Raw genomic sequence first — 20622 nt, forward strand, 5'->3', positions numbered from 1 at the left:
CTGTACACATGGGAGACACGGCAGAATTTCGCAGACTTTTATCATGGTAAACTCTCATAAGGGCAGAAAAACTGAAGCTGTTTTGTATCTGCGTGAGGTGGTGTTTCAAGGGAACTCAGTTTCTTAGTGTGCATCCACACAGAATTGAAGTGTGCAGTAAAATATTAATGCTGCTCACAATGGCCTATTCACTCTAACCCTGAGCTTCACAAACCCTGTCATTAACTCCTGGCTCTGAGGCGGCCCAGGGCATTGGAAGATATTTCCAGAAGACAATGCTGCTGATGCTGGGTGAGTATTATCAAGGGGAGTTATGAGCCCACTGCTTTGCTTATGAAGGAGCAAACATTGCAATCTCCAGTTACCTTCATGATAGCTTAGATATTCACAGAGAGTTAGAAATGCTGGGGTGTGGAGGTTAGCTAATATACAGTAACCTATTTATTAAAAAAGGACATCTGAAACTGTTCTGAAACATCTGATCCCTGCTTTAGGGGTTTCACGGCTATTTAAAGATGTGACAGCAGACCGTATTATATAGAAACAGAGCAAAACATTAATCTTTGTGAGATAATGTTTTAACAGGCTGTGTGGCAAGCACTAACCGGCGTGCTGGTGCACAGTGATCGAGATGCTGACTGAGGCTGCTGGGTCTGGGAGCAGCCCCTTTAACTTGTCCATTAAAGGTTCATGAAGGGAGTAGAATCATCCCTTTATTGACAGTAAACTCCCTGAACCCAGCAAATAATAATAATAATAAAAAATATGCATAAGTTAATTAACTAACTTATACTCATGGGAAATCGAAAACCATGATGTCATCAGGAAGCTGGGAGTGTACCTATACAATAGCCACTTGGTTCCGCATGATTACATGTTTTATATTTAGTTATTTTACTTGTTATTCTACCCACTGTTGGTTGGCCCCACTAGTATACAGTATCTCAGAGTCTGACATACCCGATATATCATGTGTACCAGTGTCGACCAACCTGTCCCCCTTCAGACGCACATGGCATCTACTTTACAATGACTGGAAATAAAAAACAAGACCAAATGGGTTTATTTTTCTTAATTTCTTTATTTGTTACCAGACATGGCTTTCAAACACAAAACACACAAACTAGTCACAAACAGGGAAACCCTCTTCCAAGAACGCACTTCATGTGAACAGTCCTGGAGAAGAGCTTTATAACTCCAGCGAACGCAGGGTTAATCTTGTGTGGTGATCTGCCAGTCTATGAAGCTCCCCAAAGCGCTTTACAAAAAGAAAGACGATTCAATAAAGAAACGTGACCCCAAAAAAAGAACAGGATAGCCAATGGCATTCTGCTGAACTGTAATTCTCTTCTTTTTTAGTACTTTTTTTTTTTTTAAGTGCTTTGTAAGCTAGCCGTTAACAGCTCTCCTTAAAGTGTGACCGCATTATATAGAAACAGAGCAGATCCTGTTTTAACAGGCTGTGTGGCGAGCACTAACTGGAACGCTGCAGCACACTCAGTCATTTAGTTGCTGACTGAGGCTGCTGCACAGAACTGGGTTTCTCTGACAGGCAGATCCCATGTTCTTGTTTAAATGCAACAGCCTCGCATTTTAAAAACAGATTTATTTATATATTTAAAAAAAAAGAAAGAAAAAACAGGATTTATGTCACTGAGACAAAGCAGTTTAACAGCACAGATGAAACACACACACACCACAATGTAAGATCTCCAATTATTCAATCGAATAACAGTCAAATACCTCTAAGTGTTCTTGTGTGTCTATAATGGAATGGGGGTGGGGTCCAACACACTGTCAGAATTCTGAGGTAAAACAAGAAAATAGGTTCTCCTTTTTTTGCACTGGATTGTGATCATCAGGTTTGTATGTATCATTGGTCTAACAGTTGTCTAGCACTTGTCCAAGCTGCAGAGAGGATTATAGCTTTGATGGGCTAGGTGCTGGGGTATAAAATTTACAACGGAAATGACTGACAAAGGGGCTGAAAGGATATAACTATTCTTTATGGCCTATGATACACTTATAGCTGTTTAAGCTGTTTGCTTAATCATAAACAGTGTAAAATCTCCAAATCTATTATCACTATTACCTTGAATAACACAGCAGAAACACATCTCTTTTTATGAATACAATCACAATCTCTGATGAAGTGTTAGGGTGTTGGTATTTGTTACTATTAAAAGGGGGGGGGGGGTAAATTGAGGTGGGGGTCTCAGAAGGCGTTCTGCTTCATCTCCAGCGCCTTCTCTTTCTGCTTCAAGCTGGCTCTCACCCTCCAGCTCACAAAGAGTCCGGCCAGCACAGCGCCGGCCAGCAGCCCCGCCCCCGCCGTCACCATGGCAACCCACTGCGGCACCGTGTCCACAGAGCGGTCTGTCCCAATGCTCGGGGGGGTCGTTGACACGGCAGTGGGGTTCGCATCCGGGAAGCTGTTCATCCGTGTGAAGAAATAGGGTCTCTCCTGCAGCAGGAAAGAGACAGCCGGTCAGCAGGGGTTAAATGGGTTTTTAAGTGTCTGGTGGCTCCCTCTAATCAAGGTGAGAGTGTATTACTTGCACACTCTTTGCTGTATCAGGGGGTCTCCAATACAAAAACAGTGCAAGAGAATGAAATATACTCTCAACTTGATTAGAAGTAGCTGCCAAACACTTAGAAACATATTATAAGTTGTTAAATCGAGATAGAAAAACAGATGAAAACCTGATATTAACATACATAAGGTGGTTATATGGAACCTGATGTGGCTTAACATTTTGAATGCTTTGTCTTTGACATTGTGAGTGTGAGATCTGCACTCTCAGCGGAATTATAAGTGTACTTGCTGCTAAAAGCTTCCAGTGAGGACTTATAAATAATACATGTGACAGCGAGCTATAAACACTGTCAATACAGAATACAATAACGAGTCTGTATTGACAGTGTATGAGTCATTATACACGTAACTGGTTTTCGAAATTCAGAATTCTACCCCCCCTTTATTGATTTTGTTAGCTTCAAGCACACGAATGAATGACAGCAGTGATTGTACACTACCTGGCTGGGGCACTTGAGCTTGCTGCGGTCATGAGTGAAGTTATTGAAGGTGTGCTTCTGTCCCACTGGCTCCAGCTGAAACAGAGAGGAACAGAGACATCCAGATTGGAAGAATGGGAACATTGGGAAGCTGGACATTACAGGGGGAGATATTGTAGAGTGAGCAGCACATTTTGTGGCAACATTTTAAATGTAAAACACATTTTCCTGTGAGCACCTTGTAACTGTGCGGCTCCGGTAACCCTATGGTATCTTTACCCTGTGGCCCCTAGCTATTGTGTTGTGGCCCCAACAACTCTAACATGTCTTTACCATGCTGTGTGGCCCCCGGCCCCTGTCTTTACCATGTTGTGCCACAGTTCGATGCTCATCTCAGCCTGGCCCCTTTCTTTGAAGTGGAAACAGTCCACAGAGAAGAAATCAAGATCTGGCTTTCCGTCCTGAGGGGGGAAAAACAACTCCATCAGAGACACAGAACCCACTCCACCAGCAATGACATGATGATAATGAGATCAACTACCAGAACCGTCCTTCTAAAAACCATAGAGAAAGCATGGTAAAAACCAGCGAGGCATGGTAAAGACATTTAAAAACATGGCAAACCATGGTAAATACAGAGTATAACCAAGGGTAAAATACGGCTCACAGAATTGTAGGAATAAACTATTGAAGTGCAATTCATTGTCCTCAAATGTAGTTACTATTTAAATATTAAGAATTTGATTTTACTTCTCTAGAAATCTGGCCAACAACTTAAGAGTCACATTGGCGTCCAACACAATCAGATCTCCCAAAACACTGCTTAGTGCCACACAAGATGTTGGAGTAATCAGGAGAGAGTGAGTCAAGGGGGGGGGGTTCAGGGAGAGGGCGAGAGAGGGAGAGAGTAAGGGATTGAGTGAGGCAGTGAGGGAGTGAGTGAGGAAAGCAGTGAGAGAGGGAAGGAGTGAGGGAGGCATTCAGTGAGGCAGTGAGGTAAGGGAGTGAGGTAGGCAGTGAGGGATTGGTGAGGGGTTTAGTGAGGCAGTGAGTGAAAGAGTGAGGGGTTGATTGAGGCAGTGAGGGAGAGAGTGAGAGATTGAGTGAGGCAGTGAGTGAAGGGGCAGTGAGAGGAGGGAGGGAGTGAGGGAGGCAGTGAGTGAAGGAGACAGTGAGGGACGGAGTGAGTTAGGCAGCGAGGGATTGAGTGAGGCAGTCAGTAATGCTCGATCAGATCTCGGAACTCACAGTCGCCAGGGGGATGATGGAGTTCCTGAAGAAGGGCTGCACCACCACAGTGAAGTCCTCCCTGCCATCGTAACGCCCGCTGCTCACCAGCCTCTCCGTCTCCTCCTGCAGGAGAGATGGGTTTCAGGGGAGACAGGGACCAGTCAATACAGAGACTGGCTGGATCTAAAATTAGAAACTTCTGCCACATTATAAAACATGACTGCTGCATAGTGTAAAATAGAATTGACTACACTGTTGCACTAAACTGGTTTTGGAAATACTAAAAAGAAATAATAATAATAATTATACATTCAATGAGAAAACTAGAAGTCTGGTATGCAGTAAAATAGTCAGCGTGGAAGTGTGCAGACCCTGTCTCACCTGGTACTCCCTGTTGATTCTCTTGAACTCACTCAGCTCCATAGAATCCTCCCCCGGGACCAGGGAACAGGGGCACAGGTTCCTGAGGGACAGGACACATTGGGGAGTGAGATAGTGAGGGATAGTGCGAGGGAGGTAACGAGTGAGGTAGTGAGGGAATAAGCGAGTAAGGGAGTGAGAGAGGGTAGTGAGGGAGAGAGTGAGGGAGGGAGGAGGTGAGCGAGGTAGTGAGTAAGGGAGAGAGTGAGTGAGGTAGTGAGAGAGGTAGTGAGAGAGAGAGGTAGCGAGGGAGTGAAGGAGGGAGCAGTGTGTGAGTAGCCTCACGTTTGCAGCAGGGTGCAGCCCAACGTGTCGCTTTTAATCCGCCGCAGCCCCTCTATCTGCAGAATCTCCACCAGATTCACAAAGACACGCGGCACCTGAGAGAGAGACATAGACAGAGAGAGACAATACAATAGGTAAGGGTGTCAGATTCGGTTTAACTTTCTAAACCTTTAAGATTAACCCTTTAAAAATGTTAACACACTGGGAATTTTTGTAAGCAATCAAACCAATTCATTACAGTGCTATTAGTTTTTGTGGACGAGACTAACTGTGCACAATATTCATGTGTAAACGGAAAAGACTTAAAAAGAGACTTAAACAATAAATAGTGAATACATGCCCTTACACCACACACATCCTGCAGTAAAAACACCACAGTGCACCTCTTTCACTGTAGGAAAAATGTAAGCTTTTAGCAATTGGAAAGAGTTTCAAATTGAAACTATTAAAAAAAATCACTGGTCTGAATGTCCAGCAGGGGTCCTTGGAGACAATGCCTTCTGGTGGAACATAGGAGAGCTGATGGCAGGGCCCAGCTTACCTCCCTGTAGAGAATATCCAGGCTGTCCTGTATGTATCTTATGTAGTTTTCCACTGAATACATTTCCTGAAAGAGAAAATAAACATTTTAGATTGTGAGGATTTGGAGTTCGAGATGTGGACAGACACTGGGAGCTGGGCTGATTTCAACAAACTCATTTCACACAGGTTCTCCCTCAGGTAAGTTAGCTTGCTGTGTAACCGACAACAGCCCCTCAAAACCTCTGACTTCTAACCAGAGTCTGGACTTGGGGTTAAGAGAGGGGGTGAGGGGTTGAGGAGGAACAGAGAGAAAAGGACAAATAGTGAGAGAGGGACAGAGAAAGTGAGACAAAGACAATGACAGATGAATTGGGGGGGGGGGGGGGGGCATGATTGAAGTCTTTAAGATCTTAAAAGGAGTTGACACAAAAACAATACTTTACATGCGAGCGGCACAGAAACCAGGAACAGAGGACACAGTGGAAATTAGAAAGTTAGACTTAGGACAGAGGGAAGGAGACGCTTCTTTACACAGAGAGTGGTATGGAATGGGTTATCAAGGGTTTTACCAAACATGTTTTTTAATCATTTGGATTCTTTAAGACCCAACTTGACTAAGTTTTGAGATCAATCAGCTAACAGGACCCGGGCAGGCACTGAAGTGCCTCCTTGCGTGGCGAATTTTCTTCTGTTCTCATACCCGGTCATTGCAGTAGCTGCACAGGTCGTTTCCTCCAATGAAGAGAGTCACTAGCTTCCAGTCGTTCTGGAAATCCACCTTCTGCAAGAGCAACAGGGAGAGGTCAGTACAAAGGGATCAGCACAGAGGGGTCAGAGTAAGCTGCATTTCACAGCACTTTGCTGAAGCACTGTATGTGGCAATTATTGCATAACATGGTAACTATTACTGTAGAATAATTCATTGAATGGCAGCATTGTTCTTATGGACTGTGAACAGGCTGGTTGGTGGTAACATCAGGACATGGAAAGAGTGGTGAGTGAAATGCGCTGTTGCACCGGTTTATTGAAAATAAAAGGTTTAAACAGAAAACAACACACTGATCAAACAAAACGGTTCGTTGGCCAAACCAAACAGACAAAACAAAACACTAACAACACACAAGCATCGTGCTGGTTTAAAGCCAGCATGAGTAGCAATTGTTTTCTCTACTCCCGTTCTCTACTCTGAACGCCCAACCCTGTGTGCGTGAAACACTCACTCTTTTATGCAGCTGTACCGAGACTCGATTGCTAATCAATCATTCAATTGAATCTCTGCACGTGAACTAATTGTGCACTCCCCGTGCCCCCGTACAAATATCCACTTTAATTTCCCTGTGCCTAAATACAAATATACATTTTAAATCACCCGTGCTACATAACCCACACTCCATGCACCAATACTAACACACCACATAACACAGAAATACGCACAGGAGCGGGGCACCTCACCACATGGACCCCAATCCGAGCATGAACTCTTGAGCTCCTGTCACACTCACAACCAGACAGGAACACTGATAGTCAGTTATAGAAATCTGCTGTGTATTACAGGACGTTTACAGAGTTTCTCTTCTGGCATTTAGTTCCAGCTGTCAAATACATTCAGATTGTATCTTACTCTTTAAAAGGTTCAAATATAATTAACTAATTAACTTCAGTGTTCTGCACTAACTGCGCTTCCCATTCCTCTCACTGTGATCTCACACACACACACACACACTCACACACACACACACACACACTGCATCTCCTCCATTGGGAGGTGTGGTTAGATGGCACTCTCCCGAAAGGTGCAGATCTAGAATCTATATCAGGGACCATTACAGTACACTATTTTGTTATCATGCTTTTACACCACACACCATCGTTCGACATAGTAAACTGTTATATGCATTGGATAGTTGACCGGGGCAGGTTCGTATCTGCTGGGGTCCAGCTGGAGAGACTCACCTGGCTGTCCCTAAGAGCCTGGACCAGCCTGTTGGCCTGCTCCGGGATGTCACTGAGAAATACAAGGGACAGAAGAGCATCACAATCTGAGTGACATCACTGATCACTGAATCCTCTCTGGAACATAGAGAGAGACAGGAATGGAGAGGGAGAAAGAGAGAGAGAGAGAGAGAGAGGCATGGTGGCACATGGCAGGTAGATGGACATACAAAGATAGACGTAAATTTAAATAGACAGACATACAAATATTGAGACAGACAGAGAGAAAAGCAGGCAGGCAGGCAGGCAGAGGGGCAAACACACACACACACACACACACAGACTCACACTGCCTTGGCCCCCGAGACGGCCATGTTGAAGCCACTATTTATTTTCCCTGTGCCCGTAGAGAAGCCGATGAGAGATGGGTTGAAGTGCTTCAGGATGTCTAAAAACAGATTGGGGGGGGGGAGGAAAGACAATAGAGGTTTTATTGGATTTCGTTGAGAACACCTCTCTGGTTCAACTGTTTCTGAATATTGTTCTAAAAAATTCATAGATTATGCTATAATACACCTAACAGGATCTATTATGGATCTATAGATCTACTGTAATAAATATACTCACCAAAAAAACTACACAATTCTATTTGAGTGCACTATAGGCTTCCTAAAGATTCTGTGTGTAATGTAATATACTACAAATTGGCTTATCAGTCCAGTTGCAATGGACTCTCATGATGGGAGTGTACTGGTCCCAGTCTGGTGACAGCTGAATACTCACTGGGCAGAGTGGTCACTGTGTCCAGATTGTTGTTGCCGCCAATACTGAAAGAGACAAGAGCAAAAATATCTGTTATATAAGACAGAGGGAGTGATTCACCGTTTCATCAGCAATGCCATTACCTTTATAGCAGTGTCCCACAGTAATAGCACAGCAAAGTTCAATAAAGCACAGAAAAGCACAGCATATTAAAAAGCAAGGCAAACTTTGTTAAGCTATGGTAAATGTATAGTATACAGTAACTATGGGAAAAGTATGGGGAAAGATTACAAAAGGGTATAGACGTACAAATTACCTCTGTAAAGCATCTTTCACAATTTAGTACATAAACAAAAGCAGGACCATACACAAAGGAATACAATAAAAAAAATGCTGTTAGTAGTAACAATAATAATAATAATAATAATAATAATAATAATAATAAAAAAAGAAGAAGAAAAAACTTATCTAGAACCTTTCATCAACAAATGATCCCAAGATAATTAAATAATTGTATACATTTAACTAACATACCTAGACCTTGAATCTGTACAATCATTATGATGTAATACTGTCATTGTGGGACAGAGTAAAACAAAACTAAGCCTTGAACTGTGAACTCACCTCCAAGACAGCCCTCTCCACTCTGTCGATAAGCTGATCAGATTGTTCGCTCGAACGCCAAAACCTGCCTGGGGTGAGAGGGGGCAGAAGAGATATTTCAAACGACTGCTTTGAATGTGTCTCTGTTGTGTGATGTCCATTTCCATTACTCACATTATGAGAGGCGTGTTTTACAGGGTGGAGGCTGGGCACCCTGTGCCAGACTCGTCTTCATTCACGGTTTTAGAGATCTCACCGACTACATGCCAATTACATGTAATCCTTCAATAAAATCTATGAGGTCCTACAAAGACGTCCTCTCATTGCATACAAGCACTCAAACTATATAACTTTTGAAAATGAATTTGGTTCCTCATGGGACCCTAAACATTATAATTTCAGACAGTGTAGATCTCACCTTCAATCTCAACTACAAAGCATTTGAAACGTTATTATAAACAGATTAAATAAGTTCATATCAGCTTTTCATCTGTGATTTATTTAGATTTAATGAAGTGTGTTTCTAAGTGTTTGCTGGCTAACTCTTAATCAAGATGAGTGTGTATTTCATTCTCTTGCATTCTTTGTATGACACGCCCTGTGACACAGCAAAGTGTGTGTGAAAAATGCATTCACCTTCATTAGAGGTAGCCACTGAAAAGTTAGAAACACACAACAGCAACAAGGTTTCACTTAAGTGAGTTGGCCAACCATTGCTGCAGAGGAGACCAGCAAACCAAACATGTGTTTCTTGTGGTGACCAAAAGTAACTGTGAATTGGCTCATGGAGAATCAAATGCATGGTAAAGTGTAGAGGCCATAGTGTGTCCCCTAGTAAAAGCGCTGTGCCATGCAAGCCTGGGTTGAATCAAGTTGGCTCTAATTTGTCGATCTTGGCTACAGTGGGCTTTGCATTGTCATCTGTGCTCCTGCATAATTAGGGAGTTAGCCCTAATGCTCACTGATCAGAAGCAGTGCTGAGGCAATATTGGAATTAAGCATTTCAGTACAGGTTAGAAAACGGACAAAAAAGATATGTCTCCATACATATGGTAGAGCAAAAAAGAAACAAAACAATACCTGGGGCTAAAATCCACTACTTTGTTTATGTGACTGGCTGAGTGGGACTGTAATGAAAAGAAATGAACCCTCGATGGGTACTCACTGTGAGCGAATCTCCCAGAGCTGCAACAACCTTCACATCAGCTGGACGCAGTTTGTGAGCTGAGGAGAAAACACAGGATCAGTGAACCCAGACACTAACCCCTAGATCACACTGACTCCCTCCCAGTCCATCAGCTCTAACCACTACACCACATTACCTCCCTCCTAGTCCCTCAGCTCTAACCCCTAGACCACACTGCTTCCCTCCCAGTCCCTCAGCTCTAACCACAAGACCACTGCCTGCCTCCCAGTCTATCAGCTCTAATCCCTAGACCACACTGCCTCCCTCCCAGTCCCTCAGCTCTAACCACTAGACCACATTGCCTCCCTCCCAGTCCCTCAGCACTAACCACTACTCCACACTGCCTCTCTCCCAGTCCCTCAGCACTAGCCTCTAGCGACAATGCCCCCCCCGTCCCCCCGCTCATCACCTGAAGTGGGGATGTTTTCGGACGGTGCTCTGTCAGTACAGGAGAGGTCACTGCCAAAGTTCTGAAAATAGCAAAAAGAATTTGCGTTGAGCTGCAGCATTCAGAACAAACTTGTCAGTAACACCCGTCCCTGTCACGGCTGTGATGACATACATCAGGAGATCTGAGCAGGGTCTGCTGTACTTGAGTGGATAAACCTGCACTGAACCCTAATGAAGCCTGTTGTGAGACAGAAATGTTAGCTGTGCAGAAATGCTGCAGTTCAAATAGTTTAAAAAGCCTGCAGTAGTCCTCAATACTACTTACAGTTTGTGGAATGTACCGGAGGTGGCTCAAACACCACAAGACGAAGGTTTTTACAACAGAGATTTTTTTTTTTTTGCAAAATAAAAACACGTTTGAAATAAGGGTGAAGGGGCTGAATGCATCAGGATTCTGTTAGGGGACAGAGAGAGCAAACCTTCACACTTTCAAATCTGCAGCATTTCAGCTGTCACATTGACCCCAGTGCAGGGTTACCTTGATTGGTGCCTGTGTGGGGAGTGGTCCTGGGTAAGAGTACTTGCTGTTCCTGTAGGTTCTTAAGAAGGGGTCATCCTGTAAGGACACAAGAATGTCACAATATCTTAATTTCCAACTCTGTGTCCTCTGATTTGGTTGGGGTTATCTTTGTCAAGTACCTTTAATATTTTAAAGACAGGCCCCCCTTAATTCTCCTTTCTTCGGACTAGATTCAGTTTCCTTAATCTACGTACAGTAGCTCATTCCTTTAAACCCTGAGATTAGTCTGGTTTTCTGGATTCTTGACAATGCCACAGTTCTTTAGGTAACCAGTATTGATCACAGTGTTCACCTGCATCACAGTGACACACAGCTCAGCTCAAACCATTCCTCTTAGTAGACTAATGTGAATTAACACTATCTACCATATTCCTTCGAATTTAAGATACTTTGTAAACCAATTTTTTCTTCTCAAATGGCCTGAGTCTTAAATTCGAGTATAGTGATGCGTATATTACATCACCAACAAAAGACATGACTGTCCTAGTACACAAACAGGACCATAACTGACTGCCAGAGAAAAGACGAGAAAAAAACCTTATTGTCCGATCTCAAATCATCCAAAGTAGCGGGAGTCATTGTCTGGGAGATGTAAAGTAATAGAGGACTTCTCCAACTCAGAGGATTATTAGGAGAGATTCGTTGTTGTTACAGGCATGTTAATTTACCAGTAATTTGCCAATATGCCTAATAGACGAGTTTGTAGCATTTCCTTGCAAAATATTGAGTATTGCTTTGTATAAATGGCTCTTATATGCGTAACTGAGGTTGTATCTTTGTAAATACATCTTTAAATTTGATTCTGTGGGGCTTTTGCACCTATTGCGGACTGTTCACTTGACTTAGATTTTGAAAGAGTTTGTGACATTGTTATTTTATATGTTGACACCAGAGGGAGCAAGGTACTGTGGTATAGGGTTCACCTGTGTCGGGCAGCTCAGGATGACGGCAACAGCCAAGTTCTGGGAAGTAGACTTATTTCCGATCGGCTGCAGCTAAACAGAAACACAGAGAGAGAGAGAGAGAGATTAGGCGTGGAGACTGAAAGTGTAATAAAGCACAATGGTTTCCATTGTGAAGCCCAGAGAGATATGGTAAAGCATATTAAAGCAGTGTGGAGTAGTGGTTAGGGCTCTGGACTCTTGACCAGAGAGTCGTGGGTTCGATCCCAGGTGGGGGACACTGCTGCTGTACCCTTGAGCAAGGTACTTTACCTAGATTGCTGCAGTAAAAACCCAATTGTATAAATGGGTAATTGTATGTAAAAAATAATGTGATATCTTGTAACAATTGTAAGTCGCCCTGGATAAGGGCACCTGCTAAGAAATAAATAATAATAATGTCAAACCATGGCAAAGTATAACAAAGGGAAAATCATGGGGAAAAGTGCTAAATTATTGTGATAAACTTTCCCATCTATTAGCTGGTATTGGACAGAAGCTCACCATGTTGTTCCAGAGTGTGCGGGCAATCTGAGACTGAGCCTTCTGACTGAGGTGGAAACAATCAGGAGCAAAGTATGAGCGATCTGCCCTCCCATCCTACAGAAAGAGAGAGAGAAACAGCCCGGTTACATTGCATCTATAACATCCCACTGCAAGAGTGGGATTTAAAACCCTAGTGTGAAAATACACTGGGATCTGCCTTGGTGAACCAGTAGAATTCATACTGAGAAGCACAAATTAAAACTGAAAATAGATTAGATTGTTACTCTTGAACAGGAACTTCACCCTGGCCGACGACCTCACCATAATTAAAAACCCAAAACACAGACAGACTCGGACCAAATACAGAATTAGTGCCCACAAACTGCAGATGGAAACAGGCAGACACAAATTAAACTGGAACCCCAGATAGGCGGGTCTCTGTAACCAGTGCCACAGTGGAGTGATTGAATCAGAGACTGTACAAAATACAGAGAAATAAGAGAAAAACGTTTGATCAAAGTGGCAGAACAATAATTAACTAAAAATCTTTTTTTGGGGAAAAGAAAGAAGTAGCAGAAATCTCTGCACAGCCTGGAGCCACCAGCCACCTCATTCAGAGTGCAGAGTAGAGGCATGTCAATACTAGTACTGTCATACTGTTATTTTGGTATACACATTTTAAATATTTCTGTATATTTACTACATTAACTTTGGAAATACTTGACATGATTTTCCATGCCAATAAAGATCATTTGAATCTGAAGGTGGAGAGAGAGGGGAGTGAGAGAGGGGAGAGAAGAGGGAGCAGGAGGAGATGGGGAGCTGTACAGGGAGTGAGAGAGATTGTGAGACAGAGATAAAAGAAACATAACAGCACAACATTTCCAGAGCCAATTAAAAGCTGCCTCTTATACAGATCCGCCCTAAAGGAAGGACGCAAAGAGTGGAATCTTGGAATCACAATTCTAAGGCAAAACTGAAAGACACTGAGGGAGGCACTGGCTTAGTTTCTTGCAGTTTAACCAAAGGAATGTGCAGTGTGCAGTACCACTCACCGGCAGCAGGGGGATCTGCACCTCTCTGAAGAAGGGCTGCAGCACCACGGTGAAGTTGTCCTGAGTGTCGTAGCGGCCTGAGTCCACCAGCTCGCGGGTCACACGCTGCAGGAACACACAGCATGTGAGTGTGATAGAGGCAGAACAGCCCCCCATCTAGCCACTGAGCAGGGGCCAGCACCAACACTGGAGATACTGGGACAGTCCACAAGCCTCAAGCCTGACCTGGACTGGACTGGAGGAAGCACCCTCTTAGGAGGTGAGGGAGTAATTCAGTCACAATGCCTCAAGCCTGTGCTGGACTGGAAGAAAGGGTGTTCCCTCCAGTTTAGGGGGTGAGAAATCTCCAGAAGGTAATCTCCCTGTACAGAAGCTCTGGTGAATTACCTGATAGTCCCTGTTGAGATCAGACAACGTCTTGAGCTCCATGGAGTCATCATGGGGTTTCGTCACACAGCCACAGATCATGCTGGGAAGAGAGAGGGAAGCAGAGAGGGGAGGGAGAAAGTGGGGTAGAGGAGGGATGAGGAGAGAGGCGAGGGCAGAGGTGAGGAGAGAGGAAAGGAAAAGTTAACTCTTGTTCTTGAACAGAAGTAAAATGTCTGTTAACTAAAACTCATTAATGACTACTAACTCAACATTGAAGAATTTCAAAATGCTAAAAGAAACTTAAAAAGTTAAAACACTCCCACTAAAACACTCCCACTGAAAGAAGCCAGTGTCTCTATCCCCGGCGAGCAGTAGGACTGACTGTCAGTGCAGGGCTGCAGAAAACATGTGAGCACAATGTCGCCCAGTATAAAGTTTCCAATAGTAAAAAACATAACAAAGTGCAGGTAACGCTTAATAAAAAGCATGGCAAACCATGGTAAACTATGGTAAATACATAGCATAACAATGGAAAAAGCAGGAGGGAAAACTGCTAAATTACTGTGCAAATTTACCGCAGTAAACTTTTCTAAGGGAGAGAGTCTGAGATTCATGGTGCATGCCTCTTGTTAAAAGAGCCAGCAACAGCACAGAATGAACATCACACTCGGTTTCCTGCTTCATCACTATATTCTTTCTCTGGGTTCAGAGTTTAGTTTTTGTGAACTGGACCCCCTCAGCCCCCTCTCTAATGTCCAGGCAGGCTGACGCTCTGATCACTCACTGCACTCACTTCACTAGAAATCTGGGGCATTTCAGACTGGTGTCCTGGTGAAGCTTCCTCAGGGGAATGATGTGGAACGTCTCAACCAGGTTCACAAACACACGGGGCACCTGCAACACACAGAGACAGGGTGATTGTGTGTGTGTGTGTGAGAGAGAGAGAGCCCAACACTGTTCAACATCTACGTCAACGAGTTGGCTACGGTGCTGGAGCAGTCTGCAGGCCCTGGCCTCACTCTACACGACAAAGAAATCAAATTCCTGCTCTATGCAGATGACCTGGTCCTGCTGTCACCCACAGAGTAGGGGCTGCAGCAGAGCCTGTCACTGCTAGAGCAGTACTGTCAGAAATGGGCACTGACAGTAAACCTGGACAAGACCAGAGTCTGGGAACTTCAACCTGGCTATAAATGCATTAAAAGATAAAGCGTGCAGGGCTTTTTATGCAATAAAGAATCGGCTATACAAAATTAAACCACCAATAAAAATTTGGCTAAAAATTTTCGACAGCATAATAAAGCCAATCCTTCTGTATGGTAGTGAAGTATGGGGTCCCCTTTTTAACCCTGATTATAAAAAATGGGATCAAAGCCCCATAGAAATTTTCCATTTGGAATTTTGTAAACGCCTCCTGCAGGTTCACAGGAGTGCAGCCAATAGCGCTTGCAGGGCTGAATTGGGCCGGTTCCCCTTACTCCACTCCATACAGAAACGAGCACTCAACTACTGGATCCATCTACAGCAGGCTGATCCGCAGTCCTACCACCACACTGCACTGCGGAGCTGCACACAGCTCCCACAAGAGAATCCCCTCAGTAGAATGGTACTGAAGCTCAGTCAATTGAGCCAAATTAACACCAGCGAGCTTCAGAACACCACCAACAAAAAACTTCCAGCACAAAAAATGAAACAAATTAATCTAAATCTGGAAAACAATTATAAAGTACATTGGAATAACGAAATTGAATCACACAATAAATTACAATGCTATCTGGCCCTAAAAAAAGAATTTACCCTAGCAGAATATCTGGTCAGGGTCAAAAACACAAAACATAGACAGATCCTGACCAAGTACAGACTCAGTGACCACAGCCTGGCCATCGAAACTGGCCGGCACAAAAAAAATCTGGATTCATCCTGTTACACTGTCCCCAGTATAAGCAAATCAGGGACACGTACTTCCCCAAACTGGCCAATCAGGCCACAACATTCCAGCTGTACTATGACTTAGAAAAACTGCCAGTTCTGTTTGGAGAGGAGCAGCAGACAGCAGAGCTGGCTGCCCAGTATGTAGCTGCCTGCCACAGCCAGAGAGACAGAGAGACAGCGAGACAGACCCTGGTGTAGACACCCTGGAGCATGGGGACCAGGCACTCATGCGCACCCATGTCCACTGTAAATACAGAGAGGGAGGGAGGGAGGGAGGGAAATGGGAGGGTTGTTGTTGTATTGTATTGTCTGGATTGTTTTGTGATAATATTCATTGTTGAATTGCTTTGGCAAAACTCAATTCCATTTTGTCATGCCAATAAAGCATTTTTTGAATTTGAATTTGAATTTGAAATTGAATTTGAATTTGAGAGAGAGAGAGAGAGAGAGAGAGAGAGAGAGAGAGAGAGAGAGAGAGAGAGAGAGAGAGAGAGAGAGAGAGAGCATGTGTATGTGAGTGAGAGAGACAGAAAGAGAGTGTGTGTGAGACAGTGTATGTGAAAGAGTGTGTGAGAGTGTGTATGTGAGAGAGAGACAGAGAGCGAGAGAGAGAGAGCGAGAGAGAGAGAGAGAGAGAGAGAGAGTGTGTGTCACTGTGTGTATAGATAGGTTTGAGAGGCCTGGGATGTGAAGAGGGGGAGTGTCTCACCTCCTTGTGGAGAATGTCTAGACCGGATTGGATTCTGGATTGAAAGTTTGAAGCAGAATAGAAGACCTATTGAATCAAAAAAAAAAATTAAATTAACAAATAAAATAGACTAACCTATTAACAAACAAGGACTGATGCTAGACCTCCTGTTGAAAAAAAAGCACTTATACAATAAAATGTGTTTAATTTAATTATTTTGTAGTGTAGCATGGCATAAGAATGTATATATATATATATAAGTACAGCTCTCCCTCGATTGTTCACGATTCGATAATTCACAAATTTGGTGAACTCACCACTTTTTTTATTATTTAGATGTAATGGTTTTTAATATGTTTCAAGTTCGTTGTATTTTGCCTTGCACTCGTTTTATGACACTGCAGAGACAGTGTGAGAAATACACTCTCAACTTAGAGGCAGCCCCTGAACACTTAGAAACACACAGTATAATGATCCTTCACTAACTCTCTGTTTTCACAGCACTGAATTAGTTTAATACCAATCCTGCACAATAAACAGGATCTTTGAGGGGTCCTGGGGGGCTCTGGACCCCACAGCCCATCACACCCTAAGCCCCCCGCTGCACTTACCTTGTCTTCACAGGAATGACACAGGTCATTACCGCCAATAAAGAGTGTCACCACCTTCCAGTCATTCTGGAAATCTATCCTCTGTGGAGAGAGACCAAATACCAAATACAAAATCAGGGACCACTAACTGGCGGACACCAATCAAACCGGAGGCCTGTACGCAGCCCAGCAGTGGAGAGATTCAGTCACATTTCATTCTCCACTGTACAAAAATATGAAGAGATTTGAGAGAGATATTCCTTGTAAACTGACAGAAAGAGAAGGGGGATTCTTGATGAAAGGGGAGGAGGAAAAAATCAAAAATCGTATGTTGCAGCGACTTCATTGGAAATGCAGAGTAGAGGACTTTGCATCTGCAAGTACAGTTATATTTTCTATTTATATAAATGTTAAACATCTCTGAACATTTGATAGATGATTGTGGCAATGACTCGGATGTCAGACCAAAGCCAGCCCTGCAGGTAGGGGGTGCTGTTGCACAGGAGAAACAGTCCCCTGCTGGATGAAAGCACCAGAGCCAATGCGACACTCCCTCTGGAATCCCCAGCAAGCCTCTTACCTTGTCTGTCTTCATGATGTCAATGAGTTTCCTGATCTGCCCTGGTATGTCTCTGTGAGAGAGGAGTGTACAATTATTTATTTCTTAGCAGACAACCTTATCCAGGGTGACTTACAATTTTTACAAGATATCACATTATTTTGATATACAATTACCCATTTATACAGTTGTTTTTGGGTTTTTTTTTTTACTGGAGCAATCTAGGTAAAGTACCTTGCTCAAGGGTACAGCATCAGTGTCGCCCACCTGGGATTGACCCCACGACCTTCCAATCAAGAGTCCAGAGCCCTAACCACTACTCCACACTGCTGCACTACAATTCCCCTCTGTTTTCCCTATAATACTTTCTTGTTGAGTTTCAGGGTGTTGCAGAGAGAAAGTAAACACGCATAGAGAAGGGGAGATTGATCCTAAAAAAATGTTCTTGAACTTACTGTTTAAGGTGTTTTGTGCAACTGGCCACTTTAAAAATTTATCTCATGCATGTTATTAGGTGTTTTGTGGCTACTTCATTTCTCTGTTGTGTCAGTCATGATTAGAGTCAGCCACAAGAACATTTATTTATTTTAACCTTTACGCATTTAATCTGTTCATGTAGAAGAAGGTGTTAATGTTTAAACGTTTAGAGTGGTTTGCCATTTATAGTCTGAGTGTGAGAGCTACAGTTATGTGTAGTTACTGTTAATAACGCTCTAAATGGGGACTTGACTTATAATTCCCACTAACGCTGAGCCCAGTGGTTCCTATGGATGGCCCCTCATCGCTGGACCTGGGAGGAGGGGGCTGTATTCCAAGTAACTCACACACTGGTGGCCCCGGGGACAGCCTGGTTCAGGAAGGCATTGGAGGAGTCAACCTTTCCGGTCCTGAGAGAAAATCCCTCCAGACTGGTATTGAACTGTCGCAGGATATCTGCAGGAGAGAGGAGGGGCTCAGAGCTTTCTCCAACTCACACTGCACTAGGAAAGCACTGTAACCACATTAATATACTGTACATAGACTAATCCCAGGTCTTAAAGAAATTAGCTAGTCTGTTTAGCCTAAAGGAAAGAAGAATTAGAGGAGACATGACTGAAGTCGTAAAAACATCTTAAAAAGGAGTTGACATACTTAACCCTAACCAATACTTAGAGGGAAGGAGAGACTTCTTCATACATAGAGTGGTGAGGGGATGGAATGGGCAAAGATAGGAAGCCCATCTTTGATATCTCTGAACTATTTGGGTGACATCATAATATCTGTGTGCTCTCACTGGAACGTATGCTGATGTCACCACCTGTAAACCAGCAGTTATGCAGGTATTGCTCAATAACCAAATAACTGTGAACAATCATTAAGAAAATAAATATATGAAGGAGGTATAATTTAGAAGATAAAGGAAAATTAAAAGCAGCAATAATGTTCAGTAACTCCTGTGAGATCAGAACAGGGGCTGTATCTCTATCTTATTTTTCACCCTTGAACTCAGAAAAGCCTGACTCAGGGGCTGAACCATGGAAATCCACACATTAACCAAAACATGAAACTGCTCTGCTTACAGATCTGGTGTAGGATGGCAAGGAGGTAGGGAGGGGCAGGGATGAAGGCAGAGAGGGTGTTAGTAAGGAGGAAGGGAGGCACATAGGGAGGTAAAAAGGCACAAAGATAGAGTGGTAGGGAGGTAGGAGAAATGGAGGAAAGTAAGGAGGTAGAAAGGCATTAAGGTTGAGTAGTAGGGAGGTAAGGATGAAGGCAGGTACGGCAGGTAAGGAAAAAAGAAGGTAGGGAGTAGGGAGGCACAATGATAGAGTAGTAGGCAGGCAGGTAGGAAGGCAGGACTCACTGGGCAGTGTGGTGACTGTATTCAAGGATCCATCTCCTCCGACACTGAAACACAGAAGCAGGGAGTCAGGAGAGTTAGGAGGCGGGGTGGAGGGGGTCTCTCTCAGTACAGGTGAGAACTGCGGCCCGTCTGTATGCCAGTACCGTCATGTAGCCTCACACATTTCTCCTTCCTCTCTTTCTCCTGAAGTAGATCACTCTGTCTGTTTCTTGGTTGGTTTGTCTGCCTGCATGTGATGCTATAGCTAGGCTGCCTGTTTAATTTTCTATTTAAGTGATTTTAAGTAAAAAAAAAACACTATTAAAAAACTTAAACAACAGAACAGTGTGCATGAAAGAAGACGGGTGAATAAAGTGTTAAAGATAGATATCCTGTGCATGTGGCTGTGTCCCTGTCAGTGAGTCTAGCAGGTCACTCTGCCCCCCCCAACACTACCACCCCCACCCCCTCCCCCTCACCTCCAGCTCAGGCCCCTGTACTCAGTTATAATGTCCAGCAAATTGTTAGGACTGGATCCAATCCCGTTTCCAGCCTGCAGAGAGAAACAGAGAGAGACAGTGAAGTGTTAACACAGGGACTGAACTCATGCTAACTGATCCTTTATAGAGGGTGCTTCTTATTTAAAGCTGAACAGCTCCTTTTTTTTGTTAATTAACAATTATAAAGTACAGTAGCTTACTACCTTAACATATGTTGTACATTTAGATAATCTGAAGTAAAATGTCCAGCAAACATCAGATCACTATTACCGTACTAACGTGGTCCAATGGCTTTAAAAGTGTTCCAGCAGTAATGTAATAAAATCATTTTTCAATCAGAACAGGACAAGCATTGATGGTCCGAATTGTTTGTATATTTTCTCATGTTTATTACCACTTATCAGTTTGAGAGCCTGACCCACATTTCTATTCTGTTTTTCTCACACACACACACAGGCCAGTGCAGTATGACAGGTGGCCATCCTCTCTTTTTGAATAAAGGGTTCACTGGCTCAAGCCTGGCCGGCAGGTGATGGCTGTGCTGGTGAGACAGACAGTTGCAGTAAGGACACTCTGGATTGCTCTTATCCAGGGTTAATAACTTTCTCTTTTATCTTATCTCTCGTGAAAAGGGATGCAATACTGGATAAAGTTCTCTCCGCACCACACTGTAAAAGACTTCCTAATCCAGCACACTCATTCTGTGATCGCAGGAAGAAGAAAGATACAAAGAGAATCATGGTAATAAACCCCAT

General features: G+C 43.5%; 1 protein-coding gene across 1 annotated transcript in view; it reads right to left on the reverse strand.

Annotated features, from left to right (window-relative positions):
• Positions 1–1089: 1089 nt before the first annotated feature.
• The window catches only part of plb1 (phospholipase B1), a 36139-nt gene continuing 16606 nt past the window's right edge, over positions 1090–20622 (reverse strand). The window contains exons 18-43 of the mRNA XM_034921265.2: positions 19847–19920; positions 19389–19432; positions 18370–18478; positions 17567–17618; positions 17008–17088; positions 16418–16483; positions 14570–14670; positions 13795–13876; positions 13408–13512; positions 12371–12466; positions 11849–11920; positions 10884–10961; positions 10365–10425; positions 9935–9993; positions 8791–8858; positions 8188–8231; positions 7753–7852; positions 7426–7477; positions 6173–6253; positions 5492–5557; positions 4951–5045; positions 4627–4708; positions 4264–4368; positions 3381–3476; positions 3037–3111; positions 1090–2464 (exon numbers count right to left, since the gene is read on the reverse strand). Coding sequence (XP_034777156.2) covers positions 2216–2464; positions 3037–3111; positions 3381–3476; positions 4264–4368; positions 4627–4708; positions 4951–5045; positions 5492–5557; positions 6173–6253; positions 7426–7477; positions 7753–7852; positions 8188–8231; positions 8791–8858; positions 9935–9993; positions 10365–10425; positions 10884–10961; positions 11849–11920; positions 12371–12466; positions 13408–13512; positions 13795–13876; positions 14570–14670; positions 16418–16483; positions 17008–17088; positions 17567–17618; positions 18370–18478; positions 19389–19432; positions 19847–19920 — 2193 coding nt within the window. The 3' untranslated portion in view covers positions 1090–2215. The remainder of the gene's footprint in view (positions 2465–3036; positions 3112–3380; positions 3477–4263; positions 4369–4626; positions 4709–4950; positions 5046–5491; positions 5558–6172; positions 6254–7425; positions 7478–7752; positions 7853–8187; positions 8232–8790; positions 8859–9934; positions 9994–10364; positions 10426–10883; positions 10962–11848; positions 11921–12370; positions 12467–13407; positions 13513–13794; positions 13877–14569; positions 14671–16417; positions 16484–17007; positions 17089–17566; positions 17619–18369; positions 18479–19388; positions 19433–19846; positions 19921–20622) is intronic.

The sequence above is a fragment of the Acipenser ruthenus genome, chromosome 5 (assembly GCF_902713425.1).
Source record: "Acipenser ruthenus chromosome 5, fAciRut3.2 maternal haplotype, whole genome shotgun sequence".
NCBI lineage: Eukaryota > Metazoa > Chordata > Actinopteri > Acipenseriformes > Acipenseridae > Acipenser > Acipenser ruthenus.